At 36.7% G+C, this 16,573-nt stretch overlaps 1 protein-coding gene across 1 annotated transcript; it reads left to right on the plus strand.

Annotated features, from left to right (window-relative positions):
• The first annotated feature begins 6,046 nt into the window (after positions 1-6,046).
• On the plus strand, positions 6,047-8,017 carry ugt5a5 (UDP glucuronosyltransferase 5 family, polypeptide A5). The gene has a single exon (XM_081356384.1). The coding sequence runs from the start codon at positions 6,052-6,054 to the stop codon at positions 7,627-7,629; it is 1,578 nt and encodes a 525-aa protein (XP_081212510.1). The 5' UTR covers positions 6,047-6,051; the 3' UTR covers positions 7,630-8,017.
• The last annotated feature ends 8,556 nt before the right edge of the window (positions 8,018-16,573 follow it).

The following is a 16,573-nucleotide window of genomic DNA, read 5'->3' on the forward strand; positions in this document are numbered from 1 at the left end:
TTAATTTTAAATATATTATTGATAGTGTCAAAGTCTAAAGCATTTAGTCCTCCTTCTGATACACTTCTGATTATGGTTTTCCTTTTAATATATTCAGTTTTACCTCTCCAAATAAATTTAAATAAGATTTTATCAACTGCGGCACACATTTTAGAATCTACATAAAGAGATAACGCTGGATATACAATTCTGGAGATCCCTTCAGCCTTTGAAATCAATACACGACCTTGAATAGATAAATTTCTTTGGAGCCAACAGTTAAAGATATTTCTTGTTTTTTGTAATCTTTGAAAAAAATTCTCTGTTAGTCTCTCTGTGTCTGATTTACTAATTACAATACCCAAGTATCTGACTAATTGTTTAACCTGTATTCCAGATATACTTGAGTCTCCAATTTGATGTACAGCCATAATCTCACTCTTAGATTGATTCACAGATAGACCTGAGGCATCAGAGAACAATTTAAGTGCCTCCAAAATAACAGGGACCTGATCTTTGTTTTTCAAAAATAAACAAGTGTCATCAGCAAGTTGACTAATAGTTAAAGTGAAATCTCCTATCTCAATACCTTTAACTTGAGAGCAATGCAGAGTGTAAAGATTCAAAGTTTCGGCTACTAATAAAAATAAAAATGGGGAAATAGGGCATCCCTGTCTAATTCCTCTTTGGATACCAAAACGAGAAGACGTACCACTGGATAAAGAAACACTACTTGAGATATTATTATAGAATGTGTGCATCATTTTTGTAAAAGTTGGGCCAAAACCAAAATGATAAAGAGCTTGATACATGAAATTGTGCTCTACTGTATCGAAAGCCTTACAAAAATCTAAAAACAAAATAAGAGCTTCCTCATTTACTAAATCTGAATAATCTAAAAGGTCTAAAACCAGTCTAATATTGTTTGAAATATTTCTTCCCTTCATAAATCCAGACTGTGTGACAGATATGATTTCCTCCAAGCATGGTTTTAACCTATTGGCATATAGAGATGCTAACAATTTGTAATCCGAGTTAAGCAGTGTGATTGGGCGCCAGTTATCTAAATGCAAAACGTCTTTATTTGGTTTTGGAACTAGTGTTATTACTCCCTGTTTCATAGATTCTGTAAGTTCTCCATTTGCTGCACACTCATTAAACACATTCAAAATAAACTCTCTAATTTCTTCCCAAAAACATCTGTAAAACTCAAACGGTAAACCATCAGGTCCTGGGCTTTTGTTAAAAGGTGTTTTTTTAATGATATCATCTAATTCTTTCAATGATATCTCCTCTTCACAAAGGTTTTTGCTGTTTATGCTTATACTAGGAATGTAAGGTTGTATCTTGTTAAAAAATAAATCACTTGAATCAGGATTAAAAGATGAAGTATATAATTTTTGGTAAAAATCTGAAACAAATTTTGAAATTATTTTGTCATCTGATATAAGAGTGTTGTCAATATACAAAGAGGAAATTTTTTTTAGTTCAGCTCGTTTTTTTTCCAAATTAAAAAAGTATGCAGAGTTTTTTTCGCCGGCTTCTAGCCATTTGGCCCTAGATCTAATGAAGGCCCCTTTAGCCTTTTCTATATAAAAGGAGTCTAATTTTTCTCTTAATAGGTATAAACTTTCTTTCTCTGCATCATTTGGATTGGCAAGACAAGTAATGCGGTTAATTTCTTTCAATATAATTTCAAATTGTAATCGTTTGGACTTTAAAAGATCTTTGCTAAATTTTATAGAGAACTTTCGACACTCATATTTAAACAATTCCCAGTTTAAGGTATAAGAAATATTAGTATTTTTTGTAAAAGAATCAATTATGCCTTTAATACCCAAACAATAATCAGAATTGTTTAATAAAGAGCTATTCAATTTCCAATACCCTGGTTTCCTAAATAAGTTATAATTAACGTCAGAAATTTCTAACTCGATACCTGCATGATCAGTTAAAGGTGCATTGGAAATAGAACATGATTTAACAGAAGAAATCAGATTATCAGATATTAACCAAAAATCAATACGTGATTTTTGTGTCAAATCAGGCTTAAACCAAGTGAAGGAAGGGGAAGAATCATTATGTAAGAATCTATGAATATCTACCAAAGAGAGAGTGGAACATATATCACTAATTATTTTGTTAACAGTAGTAGTGCCATATTTTGGAGGAAATCTATCATAGCATAAATCAGGAGCCTCATTAAAGTCCCCACCCATAATTAGTGATGCAGATGGGTATTTTGCTTTTAAAGAAATTAACTTGGAGGTTAAATCTGTAAAGAGACAACTATTAAGACTGGATCTGTTAAAGCCATATACATTTCCTAGAGTAACAATGTTTTCCCCAAACTGGATAACAATAATTAACCATCTTCCTTCATTTGAACAATGTGATTCAAGTACAGTGTAATTAAAGTGCTGATTAAATAAAATCATAACCCCAGCAGAATTATTGGAACCATGACAGTAGATAATTTTACTCCCCCACTGGTTCGACCAGAAACTTTCATCTTTCACAACTGAATGCGTTTCTTGTAAAAAATAGACATCTCTACATTTCGATTTACAGAAAAGAAATAAAGCTTTACGTTTGGTTAAGTCTCGGATTCCCCTAACATTGAGTGAAAAACATTTCAACCTAAATGACATGAAATAAACACCAAGAACGTGTAACCAAAATCTATTGTTTAGTAAATAAAACTAAAACTTCTGAATGGAAGTAGAAAAAAAGTGAGTGCAACACTTATCCAGACCTCCTCACTGTAGTAAGAACAAGTTTAACATTTCTCTAATCTCGGTTGGAACCCTAACAAGAAATAAGTTCCATGAGGATGAGAAACCTCGCAGAATGTCAGAGACACGGTAAAGAGTCACTTATATGTTGTCAACTGTAATTTTCTTCCCGTCGATGATGGCAGCTGAACCCTGAAACCCTGCACGTTTACCTTCCTGTCTAGCTTGGTTCACGAGTGGCCACAGTTTGTTTCGAGCATCTCTTGCGCGTTGTGTTAAGTCCTCCGTTATCCTGATATTCTTTTGTTTGAGAATTTCGGAACGCTTTGCGTCGGCCCAGATGAGGTCACGGTGCGTGCGAGAGATGAACTGCACAATAATACGACGAGGCTGAGTGAGCCCTTTCTTTCCAAGCCTGTGGGCCACATCGATGGAAGACTGGAGAACATCTGCTAGAGATGGTGAAACAAAGCGCAATATTTCCATCACAGCCATCTTTACATTCTCACCTTCCTCTTCAGGGATACCAGCTATCCTTAAGTTCCACCGTCTTTTGTACGCCTCCAATTCATCCAGCTTTTCCCAAAGCTGTTTGTTTTCGGTCTTTAGCGATGTAACTTGATCCTTCACCACACTGGAGTTTGTAACGGCAAGATCGGCCTTGTCGGAGATCGCGTCCATTTTAGTTCCAAGTTCAACGATGCGGCTTGAGTTACAGGAGACAGAGTGTTCAATTGCCGTTAATTTCTCCAAAAAATCGTCTTGTTTTTTCCCTAGTTTCTCAATTGCTTCCAAGAGAACAGCATTTGATGGCTCTGTAGTATGTCGTCGCATCTTCGATTGTGGGCTCTTGGTCGGAGTATCAGGTAACGTTGAAAGAGCAGATTTATCCGCCTGCACAGGTGGCGTGTAATCATGCACACGTTTTACTGCTAAAGCGTCTTCCATGTTGCGATGAGGAAAATAAATTTTATGACGAGACCGAATTGTTATAACCGATGGAAAAAGCAGTCACTTCTCAAATAGCATAGGCCTACAGGTTAATTTCCATGAAAGTGCGTACAGGAAACATCCATCATCAAGAAAAATTCCGTTGTAAGGGTTCTTAACTTGTAATAGTTAGTAGCTTACCGATTTTATTCACATGAGGACAGGTTAGGTCAAGAATTGCACGTAAACGCTTAAGAGCAACTAACAACACGACTCACACAGGCGCCATCTTGGCCCCCTCTCGTGGCGTCTGTCGTTGCTATGCAACCGTGAACTCCGATCGCCATGATGACAAGGAAGTATCAGCAAAAGATTAATAGATTTCTAGCCCTTGCATTAGCTTTACTACTATATATATTTATGGAGATGAAAAATAATAAGGCGCCCTGTACAGCTATGATCAGCCAGGGTTTCCGCGGGGCATTAAAAAGCATTTTGCTTATTCATGTAAATGCGCAATCCCCACATTCCCGCACCGAAATTCAAGCCCTGAAATGGCAACGGGATGTGTAACTCTAGCATATGGCACATATGTCATATAAAGTTAGGCAAGGCCAAACAGCGTTATCCATGTTTTGCGATTGCATCGCTAGAGTAAGCTAGTGAAACTGATAGCGTTCTTCATTTAATTACAATATGAGGACTGATGGTAGGCTATAAAAATCAGCGTTTCTGTGTAGGTGATGACAACCATCTTGACAGCAGCAATCAAAGCATCGCTAATTACGGTTGACCTTAATTTGAGATAGTAAATTTGTTCCTAATCAAAGGGAACACTCAACCACAGAACAGCTGGGTAAGTTTTGTATTGGCTTATTGGATAAAGTAAATGAAGACTGTCATCACCTACACAGAAACGCTGTTTTTTATAGCCTACCGTCAGTCCTCATATTGTAATTAAATGAAGAACGCTATCAGTTTCACTATTAGCTTAGCGATGCAATCGCAACAACATGGATAACGCTGTTTGGCCTTTATATGCACAATCTTGAAAAAAGTACTATTGTTGAAATTCTCACATCAAGCAAACTTCAACGCACCCTTATCCACTACCTGCTAACGTTAGTGAACCGCACCAGAGCAAGCACACTTTGCAGTTCCTCCGGAAATGCACTTTTCTAGTTATATTTTTACTTATATCATTAAAATAGCCTAGGCCTACTATAACGTTATTATTGTGAATAATAATAACGCTAAATCACATTCATTTGATTTGTTAATTTTAACATTTAATATGCTGTCCAGCCTACTTATGTGAACGTTTACAGCATTAGGCTATTTGAGAGATTTTTTTCCTGAGAAAAATTAACATGTAGCTATCCTGTAGCCTACATGATATTTCCAAATGAATATTGAATCAAGACCGGAATCAAATTGAAATCGTCAAATGTGTATCAAGCACTAAGAAAACAGTAGGCCTAACCCATGTAAACATTGATTGTAACTTATGAAATTCTGTTTAGTTACCAATGTTTTGACAATCACAATACACTTATTATGATGCAATTATTATTATTATTATTATTATTATTATTATTATTATTACATAATTTTTATTTGGAACAAGTTTAAATGATTGGGCCCAAATTAGTAAGTATGCTACTCCTAATCGCCATCTAGTGTTGGAACACCAAGTACATTTCAATTAGGATAAGTGAGTTCCTAATACATATGGTGATTCTTGAGATAAATAGATTAAATATAAGAATGTTTTACAAATATTTTCAAAGAAAATCAAGATGGCTCTAACAAGCATCGTTCTCTCACTAGTTTACTTTGTGTAACATCCAACAGTGTATCCTTGTTTTACCATAAATAGTTTTTGTCATTTTATTCCTAAAAGTTCAGTGTCATTTCCATGAAATATCAATTATGATTTGTGTTTTCATAAGAAGCATATATTTCATCTTAAGCTTTTCACTGATGCTTTTGTCTCATTGGTTAACACTAAGATAGGAAGATTAGGAAAAACTGTATTGGCGTCAAAAAGTTTGTTGTTGTGGATTAATAAGCTATTGTATTTAGTCGGTAGAGGTTTAGAAGCTTCTAAAACAATGCACCTCTCAGAATAATATCAAGTTTAGACATGTTTTGTGTGCAGAGAGGAATGGTGTTAACTTCCACATGTGCACTCCCAATGCGTTTTGCACGTATTAGCTGGGCAGGGCTTGTTTCACACCATTTTAGTAGTGGAATGCAGTGAGGAACTTACCCGGTCAGTCACATGCTCGTGTGGTAAGTGAAGCAGATTACCTTTATTTATCCTAAACAATTATAATAAGTGTTGGCATATTGTGTGTAACTGAAATGTTTTGTAACTTTCTTTCATAAAAGGTTAAAAACAAAGATGCATTACCTCCCTGTCACTTTGCTAACATTCTTGAGCATATTATCTCAAGTGTTAGGAGGTAAAGTGTTAGTTTTTCCACTGGATGGAAGTCACTGGGTGAACATGAAGGTCCTGATCGAGGAATTACATTCACGAGGTCACAACGTGACGGTGCTTAGAGCCTCCAACAGCTGGTATATCAAAGAAGAGTCTCCTTTCTACACCTCCATCACTGTTTCTAATAGCGGTGGCATTGAAAAGGAGCTGCTTGATGCTTTTACAAGACACATTCTGGTCATCAGAAGAGAAAAGATGTCCATCTGGACTCACCTCGCATTGACCTCCGAGGTTGGAACGGTATTTGAAGAGATGCATTGCAATCAACTTGCCTTCATGGGAAAAATATTTGAAAATAAAGACTTAATGGATTCACTTCATACCGCAAAGTATGACCTGGTTCTGACAGATCCGGCTTTTGGAGGTGGAATTTTCCTGGCCCATCGTCTTGCCCTCCCTCTTGTGCTAAATGTCCGTTGGACGATGCATGGAGAAGCACATTACGAAATAGCTCCTTCACCTCTGTCGTATGTTCCTATACCAGGAGTAGAGCTGACTGATAAGATGACGTTTGCTCAACGAGTGCAGAACCTAATGGGATACTTGTTTTTGCTTTATCACAAAGCCAGGTTTGTCACCTCACACTACCAGTCCTTCTGCAACAAATACTTTGGATCAGAAATCAACTACAAAAACCTTCTTCGGGATGCCGACATCTGGCTCATGAGAAATGACTTTACGTTTGAGTTTCCACGACCCACAATGCCCAATATCGTCTATATGGGCGGCTTCCAGTGTAAACCAGCTAAGTCGCTTCCAGCTGATCTTGAGGAGTTTGTGCAGAGCTCAGGAGAGCATGGAGTCATTGTCATGTCCCTAGGAACTCTTTTTAGTCATCTTCCACAAGACATCACAGAGGAAATTGCTGCCGCTTTTGCCAGACTGCCTCAAAAAATAATTTGGAGACACACTGGACCTCGACCTGTCAACATTGGTGATAATACATTACTTTTGGACTGGCTCCCTCAGAATGACCTGCTTGGACATCCTCAAACTAAAGTGTTTATAACACATGGAGGCACCAATGGAATTCAGGAAGCCATCTATCATGGGATTCCCATTTTGGGTCTACCATTAGTGTTTGATCAGCCAGACAATCTCTCCAGGATGCAAGCAAAGGGAACAGCAAAGATTGTAGATATTGCGACTCTGGACAGGAATGTGTTTCTAGAGGCATTAAAAGAGGTTCTGCATAACCCATCTTACAGAGAGAACATGCAGAGACTGTCCAGACTGCATCACGACCAGCCAATGAAACCTCTTGATCGTGCCGTCTTCTGGATTGAGTTTGTCATGAGGAATAGAGGAGCCCCTCATTTACGAACACAGTCTTTCAGAATGTCCTGGATTGAGTACTACTCTATAGATGTTATTTGGACTCTTTTGATGATATTTGGGCTGTTTTGTTTTGTGATTTACTCTATCATAAAATATCTTTGTTTTAAAGTAGCATTTAAAAAGAAAATTAAATTTGAGTGATTGAATACTTAGCTCAAGTCTCACGACCGAAATGTCTCAATATTTTCTTGGAAAGTTGTAAAATGATACATGAAAACATGTACATTTCATTTTAAAATTCATCTTTTTACCATGCTCATTTATTCTAGTTTTCATTGAGAAATTAAAATCACAATGCTGCCACAAATACATCATAATAGTCATTAGACGTGAGCTCAATATGATATAGCTGAACTATTCTTACTAAAAAGGGGAAAAAAAAACGTACTATATAATTTATCACTATAAAATGATTGAATCCTCTCTCTCTCTCTCTCTCTCTCTCTCGCTATATATATATATAGAGAGAGAGAGAGAGAGAGAGAGAGAGACTTGAATGATGCAACAATATGAAATAAACTGTTCTTTGTGGTTTACATTTTTTTCTTGTTGTAATTCATTTCCATTTCCTGGTGTAAATACCAGTGTTTTTAAGACAGCAAATTTTAAATCTTAAATCTAATATTTCTAAGTATACATTTTAATGAGAACTAAAAATATATTGAAGGCTATTTTTTATAATTATTTTCACACCTAAGGCTGGAATTATATATATAAAATAATTAAATCTGTATCTGTATGGCCTGCACATTAAGCATATACAGAAATGTGTGACTTTATTTATTTATTTACTCATTCATTTATTCATTCACTGTAAAATGATATGATCAATAAGTTATGGCAACATATGTTTTACATTGCTTTTACTCATAAGTTAAGCAATTTTCAACTTTTTTATGTTATACAAGATTCAACTCATTCTTTTAAAGTCAGTTTGATGTGATTTAAGTTGAAATTACTTAAATATCCAAGTTGATTGTACTTAATTTTAAGGCAGCAACTTTTTTTTACTATGTTCATTTAATAAATAAATATCATTATTACTTTGTCAAACTGTTTTGGGTGGTTGTGAGTCATATAAAAAAATAAATCGAACATGCTTCCTGTTGCTCGACCTTGTCAGAAGGACATGTGCTCATATCTGAGAGTGCAAATGATGTGCAAATGATATGCAAATGACACATTGCTGTTTTAATAGCAACAGTAATCATATGCTGGAAGAACACCAGAGGCATCATCAGCATCACTGAACTGGTACTTTGTTCTTTTCATTTTTCATTGATCAATTTCCTCTAGATATTTTTTATCATAATACATTCAGTATTGGTGAAAACAGACATTAGTTGATCAGTTTAAATGAAATCACGCCCCAAAATGCCAATTAAAATATAACAAATGAATGAATTAATTCTTAATTCTTTAAAGGATATAGATTGCATATGAGCGTAAGCTTAAAAACATTATTTGCAACTTTGCATTTTCCTTCGTGTGTATTTCTGAACACATGCACATTTCATCTGTTGTGGGAAAGATGAGAAGGGGAGCAAAACAGAAGTATGAATCAGACAGCAAGCTACACCGAATACAGAAGTGGAAACCAAGGTGAACTGAAACTTATGTGTTGGCATTTCTGGGCATTTCTGGTATTTCCAACACTTGTTTAACATCGCTTGTGTGGGATGTGTCAGTTTTTAAGGAATCAATTTTCATGCATCCATATAAACCGCTGAAACTTGATGTTTATGTATACATAGATATCACACTATCTATTTAGAGCCAGTGTGAACAGCTTGCGCATGACATGAAGTGCCATGTTTGCCCACTCAGTAGGGTACAAGTGCAAACAATCACAAACTAGAGTGCAATGTGAGAGACACAAGTGAATAATAGAATGCTGATGTTTAAGTATTGAAGATAGTTGTTTCTTGATGCTTTTGTTTATAATGTAGGTGGATTGGTTCAAAGAGCACAATTGTCTATTTTTGCTATGCCATAGTTTACAAAATACTTTATGCAAAATACAGTTAAACAATAAACATGTTTTTACTATAGCATTTTTTACATTCATATTCTGATAACATTAACATTAATCCCCAGGGAATGAAGGAAATGCGTTCGTTGTACGTGATATATATATACATGATATGTACATGCATTGTCCAATAGATGGCAGTAAACTGTCAAGATGAGAACTGTTTGTTTAGGAAAGGCATGTCAGTGTGTGGCAATAATGGACTAGTGTTTAATATGTTGATTAAAAAAGAATAATAAACTCTTACTGTTATAAGATTTTTTATTTTTGTGGCAGGTTTCCTATACAGAACAAGTAGGCTATATAGAAATATTTAAATTCATGTTTTCCTAAAAGATGGTTTGTTGCAGCAAGGGTGTTGTGAAACTGTTTACAGCAATGTCCCATGATCCCATCAATATCTGTTTTTTTTTTAAACGACTACATCTGGTGCGAAAAGTTAATATCACAAAATAGATGTGCCACCTTATTTTCATACATTCATCTCATATTCACAAACTATTTAATACTGTATAGTTCATTTAATTGTACTGAATAAATACTTGCTAAAAGCTGGTGAGTTACCTAACATGTTTTAAAAATACAACATGTAATTTTCCTGTATCTAATATTGTAAAAAATGCTTTTTAAGTAGAAAGAATAATCATAATTTAAGGACAGCACATTTATATTATATTTAACAAAGCAATGCACACATTTGCTGTACAATACTGTTGAAATTGTTTTGTTTTGAAAATGCATGAAAAGCTATATTAGCCTGTTTATGGACAAAAGACCATCGCCACTTTTCCTTCCACAAACCATCACATTTCTTTACTTTTTATTCTTGTTGTCTATTACGTTTGAGTGTTTTATGTTGCGTTTAATTGAGGACTATTTTAAACTTTGATTCATCTTGTGACCTTCCACACTTGTGTTATTCTCAATACATTTTACAGTGCCAGACAGATTCAGATTAAAAATCAGGTTGGTATATTTACATTATGTAAATTTATAGGCCAGTTAGAAACTGATATTATATGCATTGCCAGCACTCTATTTTCATGGTAAATCTCGGGCCACAGTTGCCAGTTGTCACCACCACACTTTAAAAAATATATTTTTATGATTTGTTAACTTTGTATCTTTTGTCAAATCAACTTAGATAATTAATGTGGTTCAGATAACATAATATTTAGTTTCTAATCATTAAACCAATTTCCTTCATTGTAGTAACTCAAATTTTTTATTTCAATGAACTCAAAATGTTAAGGCAACCAGGTAGGCCTAACTTACATAAATCAACAATGTACGTAAATGAACTCGCATAACTTACATAAATTAACAATTTTCTAACTAACTGAGCAAATTAAGATTTAAAACTAAAATAGGTCTACTGAACAAACAAGACAATTTTCTCCACAAACCCCCTGAAGACCTCCATAAAGGTTAAAAAGGGGTGTTTTGCAGTGATGCATTTTGGGTTCCCCAAAGAATCTTTCACTTAACCGTTCTTTACAAGAACCCTTTTTCTTAGTGTAAAGAACCTTTATTTTTAAGGGTGTATATGCGAATTTGATGCCCAAATTTTTCTGAATGGTTTCATGCATACAGTCGTGTTAATAGTGTCCTATGTGAACATGTTCTGCATTTATTTTCCCCAGGTTTTTGTTTTTTTCTTGGAAATCATATTTGAATGTGCGGCAACTATAGCTGCCGGTGGGCAAATATGTTGTATGCACCCCCTCAATGTCAAATATGAATAGGAGGAGAATATTTGGCACCTATCTCAAAATAATTGCTTTCAACAGATCAATCTTTATTCATAAACAAATGTATTATGTATACAATTCGAGGAACATTTGATCTGAACCCAAAAAAGCTGCATCTTATAATCTCTTGAATATGAAAACACAACAAACAACAAATCCATTTGTCTTAACCCTTGTGCGCTGTTCGGGGTCTTTTTGACCCACATTTCTAACTTTCATTTATGGGGATAACATGGATAATTTGACATGGTTTAGTGTAAGATTTTTGCCCATCTTTTGGAAAATGCAGTTTTAAAAGTAATAAATTATCACTTTAACCAGTAGATGGCTGCAGAGCTACGCTATTTGCTATTTGACTAACTGAAAGACATCTTTTCACAAGTTTTTCCAGTTGTATTCATATCTACATATTATGAAATCACAATTATAACAATAAAAGTTACTTTTTGCCAAAGTTTCGGTTTGTACTGAAAAAAAATCTGTTTTCAATTATTATGATTAGAATCAAATTAATTTTGTCAATGGACAAAAGTCATCCTCAAAATCAGAAACAACACAGCACACAGAAATTAGATTCAATTTGTAGAATTATATGAAAAACAGATGTTTGAAATAAATGATAAACTCTAAAAACTCTTTGTAACATCCCGATCAGGTTTGATTCTAATCATAATGTAACATTATTGAAAAACTGATTTTTTTTCAGTACAAAAACTGCTAAACTTTGACAAAAAGTAACTTTTATTGTTATAAGTGTGATTTCATAATATGTAGAAATGAATCTAACTGGAAAAACTTAAAAAGATTAGTTTAGTTTTTAGTTTTAAACATTTAGTAGTTTTAGAGCTCTGCAGCCATCTACTGGTTAAAGTGATTTTTTTTTTTTTACTTTTAAAACTGCATTTTCCAAAAGATGGGCAAAAATCTTACACTAAACCATGTCAAATTATCCATGTTATCCCCATAAATGAAATTTAGAAATGTATAACGTGAATTTTACATAACAAAAACTGTTTGTTTTTTTTACTTTAAAGCGCAACTAACGCGAGTAATGCGACGCACTGCTGATATTTACGCTACGCCATGACGCACTACTCTACTTCCAACGTCTTAAGTTACGCAAGTTGTGCTCTAGACGTAAGTAGACTGCGTTTGGCCGGAAGCTAGAATTTTACTTTGTTACGTGTTAAATATGGATCTTTGTCTTTCTGTTATGTTAAAGGGACACTTCACCCATTTGCATTAAGCTTTGCATTGTTAGAAACCCAGTCATTCTATTGAATGGTCGTGCAACACTCTCTCATTTTCCCCTGAGACGGGAGAAATCTGTTATTTACCTCTTACACTTCCTCCTACAATGACGCAAAAATCGTCATTTTGCGTCATTGTAGGAGGAAGTGTTAGAGGGGGGGATTTCTGTTAAGACTACAGACACTAGTTTCTCATCTTTCCCAGGGTGGGGCGCGCTCACGCTACAGACCTATTACAGATCAGTGGGTGGGACTTTACTCTCTGAAACTGAAAGCAATATCCTCCATCTTGTTTGAAGCTAAGCTAACAGGCGCTGTGGAGACAGATGTACAGTTATGACAATAGCGGAGGAGAGTGCTCAATATGATATAGACTAGAGGAAGAGGATTTCGGAAGTCTGATGCTTGAATCAGGTGTTTGTGGCTACCTTTACAAGCCGCATTATAGCGAAGAGCAGCCGAGGCAGAAGACCTGCCTGCCGCGGACGAGGAGCCCGGACTGGCTCGAGTTAGGGCGGACTGGTGGCGCCGGTGATCTCACTATGCAGCAACGAACCGCTATGAACACAGAGATAGAGTCCGTCTGCGGCAAAGAATTTCAACGATGACAATTTCTCCTGGACGAAATCTCTGAATCAGACGAGGACACGGACGTTTGTGTTGTGAACTATCCTAGTTTCGCACCGCATATGTTCTGACTGAACATCCAGGTACCATGCAATAATTCACCTTTTCAAAAGAAATACAAACGAGGAGTAATGCACTATATGAGTTCGCCAACTAACTAGACATTTTGTGTGAATGTGAAATGAATTTCAAGCTCTGGTGGTAGCTAGCCTTGTAGACGGAAGAGTGATTTCTCTTATAGGCAGATATGCGCTTTCTGGATTAGTGGGAGTGGCTTGCGGAGCTGTGCAATGTGGTGCATTGTGGGAGTTGTTGTCTTTCATACAAATGCGTTCTGAAGTTATTTTTTGTCTTTTCTCGGTCACGAAGGCACCAAATTCAAAAATTATTTTACATTTCGACTACATATATGACCCACTTTAAATAAAAAACAATGTTCAAATGGGTGAAATGACCCTTTAAGTATAGGCGGAAGCAATTGCAAGTAAAAAGACTCTTTATTGAACAAAGTTCACTCAGGAAGAAACTCAGGAAAACGTGGAACATCAGGTGGTGAACAGCTGATAGCACGCAGCAGACAGCAGGAGAGCGGTGACGCAGGGACTGAGATGGGCGATCCTCGGAGAGTGATGAGTGATGTACCAGTGGTGAGATCGTGACAGAAGAATCCAGAATCCAGAGAGAGAAATGGGAAGACAAGGAACACAGGAACAGGCACGGACACGGGAAGCTTAGACAACGATCTGACGAAAGACAAGGCATTAAGTAGGCTGGCTAGATGGGATGCAGCTGGCGCTGATGAGGATCAATCAGCGGTAACGCCCACATGAAACAATCAGCGTAAACGAGACACACACACACACATATACACAGACACAAGACAAGGGTAAGACAACGGATCTAACAACCGTGACAGTACCCTCCCTCCTAGGAACACCTCCTGGCGTTCCCAGATGAACGTACTTGCCGATTGTAATCATCGATAAGGGAGTGATCCAGGATGTCCCTAGCAGGTACCCAACTTCTCTCCTCCAGACCGTAACCTTCCCAGTCCACCAAGTACTGGAAACCGCGTCCTCTCCGTCTCGAGTCCAGAATATGATTTACGGAATACGTAGGTTCCCCATCTACGAGTCGCGGCGGCGGGGGAACCGGGGCCGGCGGATTAATGTGAGAATAAAACACAGGCTGAAAGGCGGTATGAATTCTCCTGTACGCCGGAGGAAGTTTGAGTCGGACTGTCACCGAACTAATAATTTTGGTAACAGGGAACAGGCCAATAAATTTGGGAGCTAACTTGTTGGAAACGGAACGGAGTGGAATGTTCTTGGTAGAAAGCCACACTTTTTGACCCACGACGTATACGGGAGGCCTTGACCGGTGGCGATCGGTCTTAGCCTTAGTGTGCGCCCCCACCTGGAGCAGAGTCTCACGGGCTCTGGTCCATGTGCAGTGGCACCTCTGGATGAAGGCGTGAGCGGAGGGGACCGCGACCTCTGATTCCAGACTCTGAAAAATTGGAGGAGACTAGACTAGACTACACTCAAACGGAGAGAGGCCCGTGGATGACACTGGTAACGAGTTATGTGCGTACTCAACCATAGACAGTTGTTGGCTCCAGGATGAAGGATTCTTGGATACCAAACATCGCAACATTCTCTCCAAATCTTGGTTGGCTCGCTCGGTCTGACCATTGCTCTGGGGATGATAACCCGAAGACAGACTGACTGTAGCTCCTAATAACCTACAAAACTCTTGCCAAAATTTGGACACAAATTAGAAACCCCTGTCGGAAACCACGTCCATCGGTAGGCCATGTAACCGAAAGACGTGATCAATTACAGTCACCGCTGTCTCCTTGGCTGAGGGTAATTTGGGCAAGGGAATGAAATGTGCCGCCTTCGAGAACCGGTCCACTACGGTTAAAACAACCGTCATGCCATTTGAGGGCAGGAGAGTGATGAAAAAATCCCCATCGAATAACCTCGAACCGTAACCCCTCCGGAACAAACAATCGACTCGGTGGACAACCGGGCGGAGGCGTTACCCCTTCTAAGGCCGTCTTGACCTTCGATTCGACCTCCCATATGAGTATGGAGATAACTACCTTCTCGGGCAAAATGCACTCGGGAGTTCGGATGGATCAAAAATACAAGATAAGGAATCGGGTTTGATGTTTTTGGACCCCGGACTGTACGAAAGAGAAAAGTCAAAACGTCCGAAAAAAAGTGCCCACCAAGCCTGCCTGGAGTTGAGTCTTTTAGCAGATCTAATATATTCAAGGTTCTTATGATTGGTCCAAACGATCATAAGAACAACCGTGACACTTGACTTACACAAACACATCGCTTCGCTTCAGAAGGCCTTTATTAACCCCCCGGGGCAGTTTAAAGCACTTTTATGATGGATAGATGCACTTGTATGGACTTCAAAACAAAAACAACCATTCACTGTCACTTTTTTATAAAAACCTATTTTTTAAATATATTTTGTAATTTATTTATATGAATTTTGTGGAGTAAAAATGTCCAAAAGTGGAGTAAAAACATTAATAAACTGAGTAAAATTACAATGTTTAAAAAAAAAAAATTTATTTGCCTGGGGTCTCTGAGACCCCAAACAGCCCGACTGTAAACTGCAAACAAACAGCGCAAAAGGGTTAAAGTTGTGGAACACAGTGCAGAACAAAGTGCAGCCATAACAGGGCATTGTGTATCAAAAAGTTAAATGAAACTAAATAAATACAAATAAATAGAATGAAGATAAAATTATATCTATATATAAAAAAATAAAATAAAATGGCAAACAACAAAAATAACAGTGCATACAGAAAATGTATGAACAGTAGAGATGTCATTTAAATGGTTAAGTTATGTTTATGCACTAAACAAGATCAATAACCTTGATTTATTAACCTATTAACACAGTATACCTCATTTTCCCATGATATATGTACTTACAAGGCATTTGCCATAGTTGCCGCTTGGACTTTTGACTAAGTATACAAAAAACTATGGATCTCTTATAAGATTTGTTTTGTTTGGATGATTCTAGAGACCCTCATGATTATGTATATATATATATATATATATATATATATATATATATATATATATATATTTATATGTCAACAAATACTTATTAGTAACATGAAAATGACCTTTCTTTAGGAGGGTTTGCCTAGGAGGGTTGGGCGACGTTTCTCTCGTTACTTTATTTTAATGCAATACATGTTGGTAAATAGACAGCACACGTACGTCTGCAAGATGTCTGTTAAAGATCGCTTCATCTGGAAAGCATCTGCTGTTTACTAACATCTGATAGACATCTTTAAGATGTCAGTTTAACATACATTCTAAATCATTACATCTTAAAGACATCTTCTAAATGTCTATTTGACATCTGACAGGAAACGTCCTATAGAC

Source organism: Scardinius erythrophthalmus (assembly GCF_964197995.2).
Source record: "Scardinius erythrophthalmus genome assembly, chromosome: 24".
In the NCBI taxonomy this organism is placed as follows: domain Eukaryota; kingdom Metazoa; phylum Chordata; class Actinopteri; order Cypriniformes; family Leuciscidae; genus Scardinius; species Scardinius erythrophthalmus.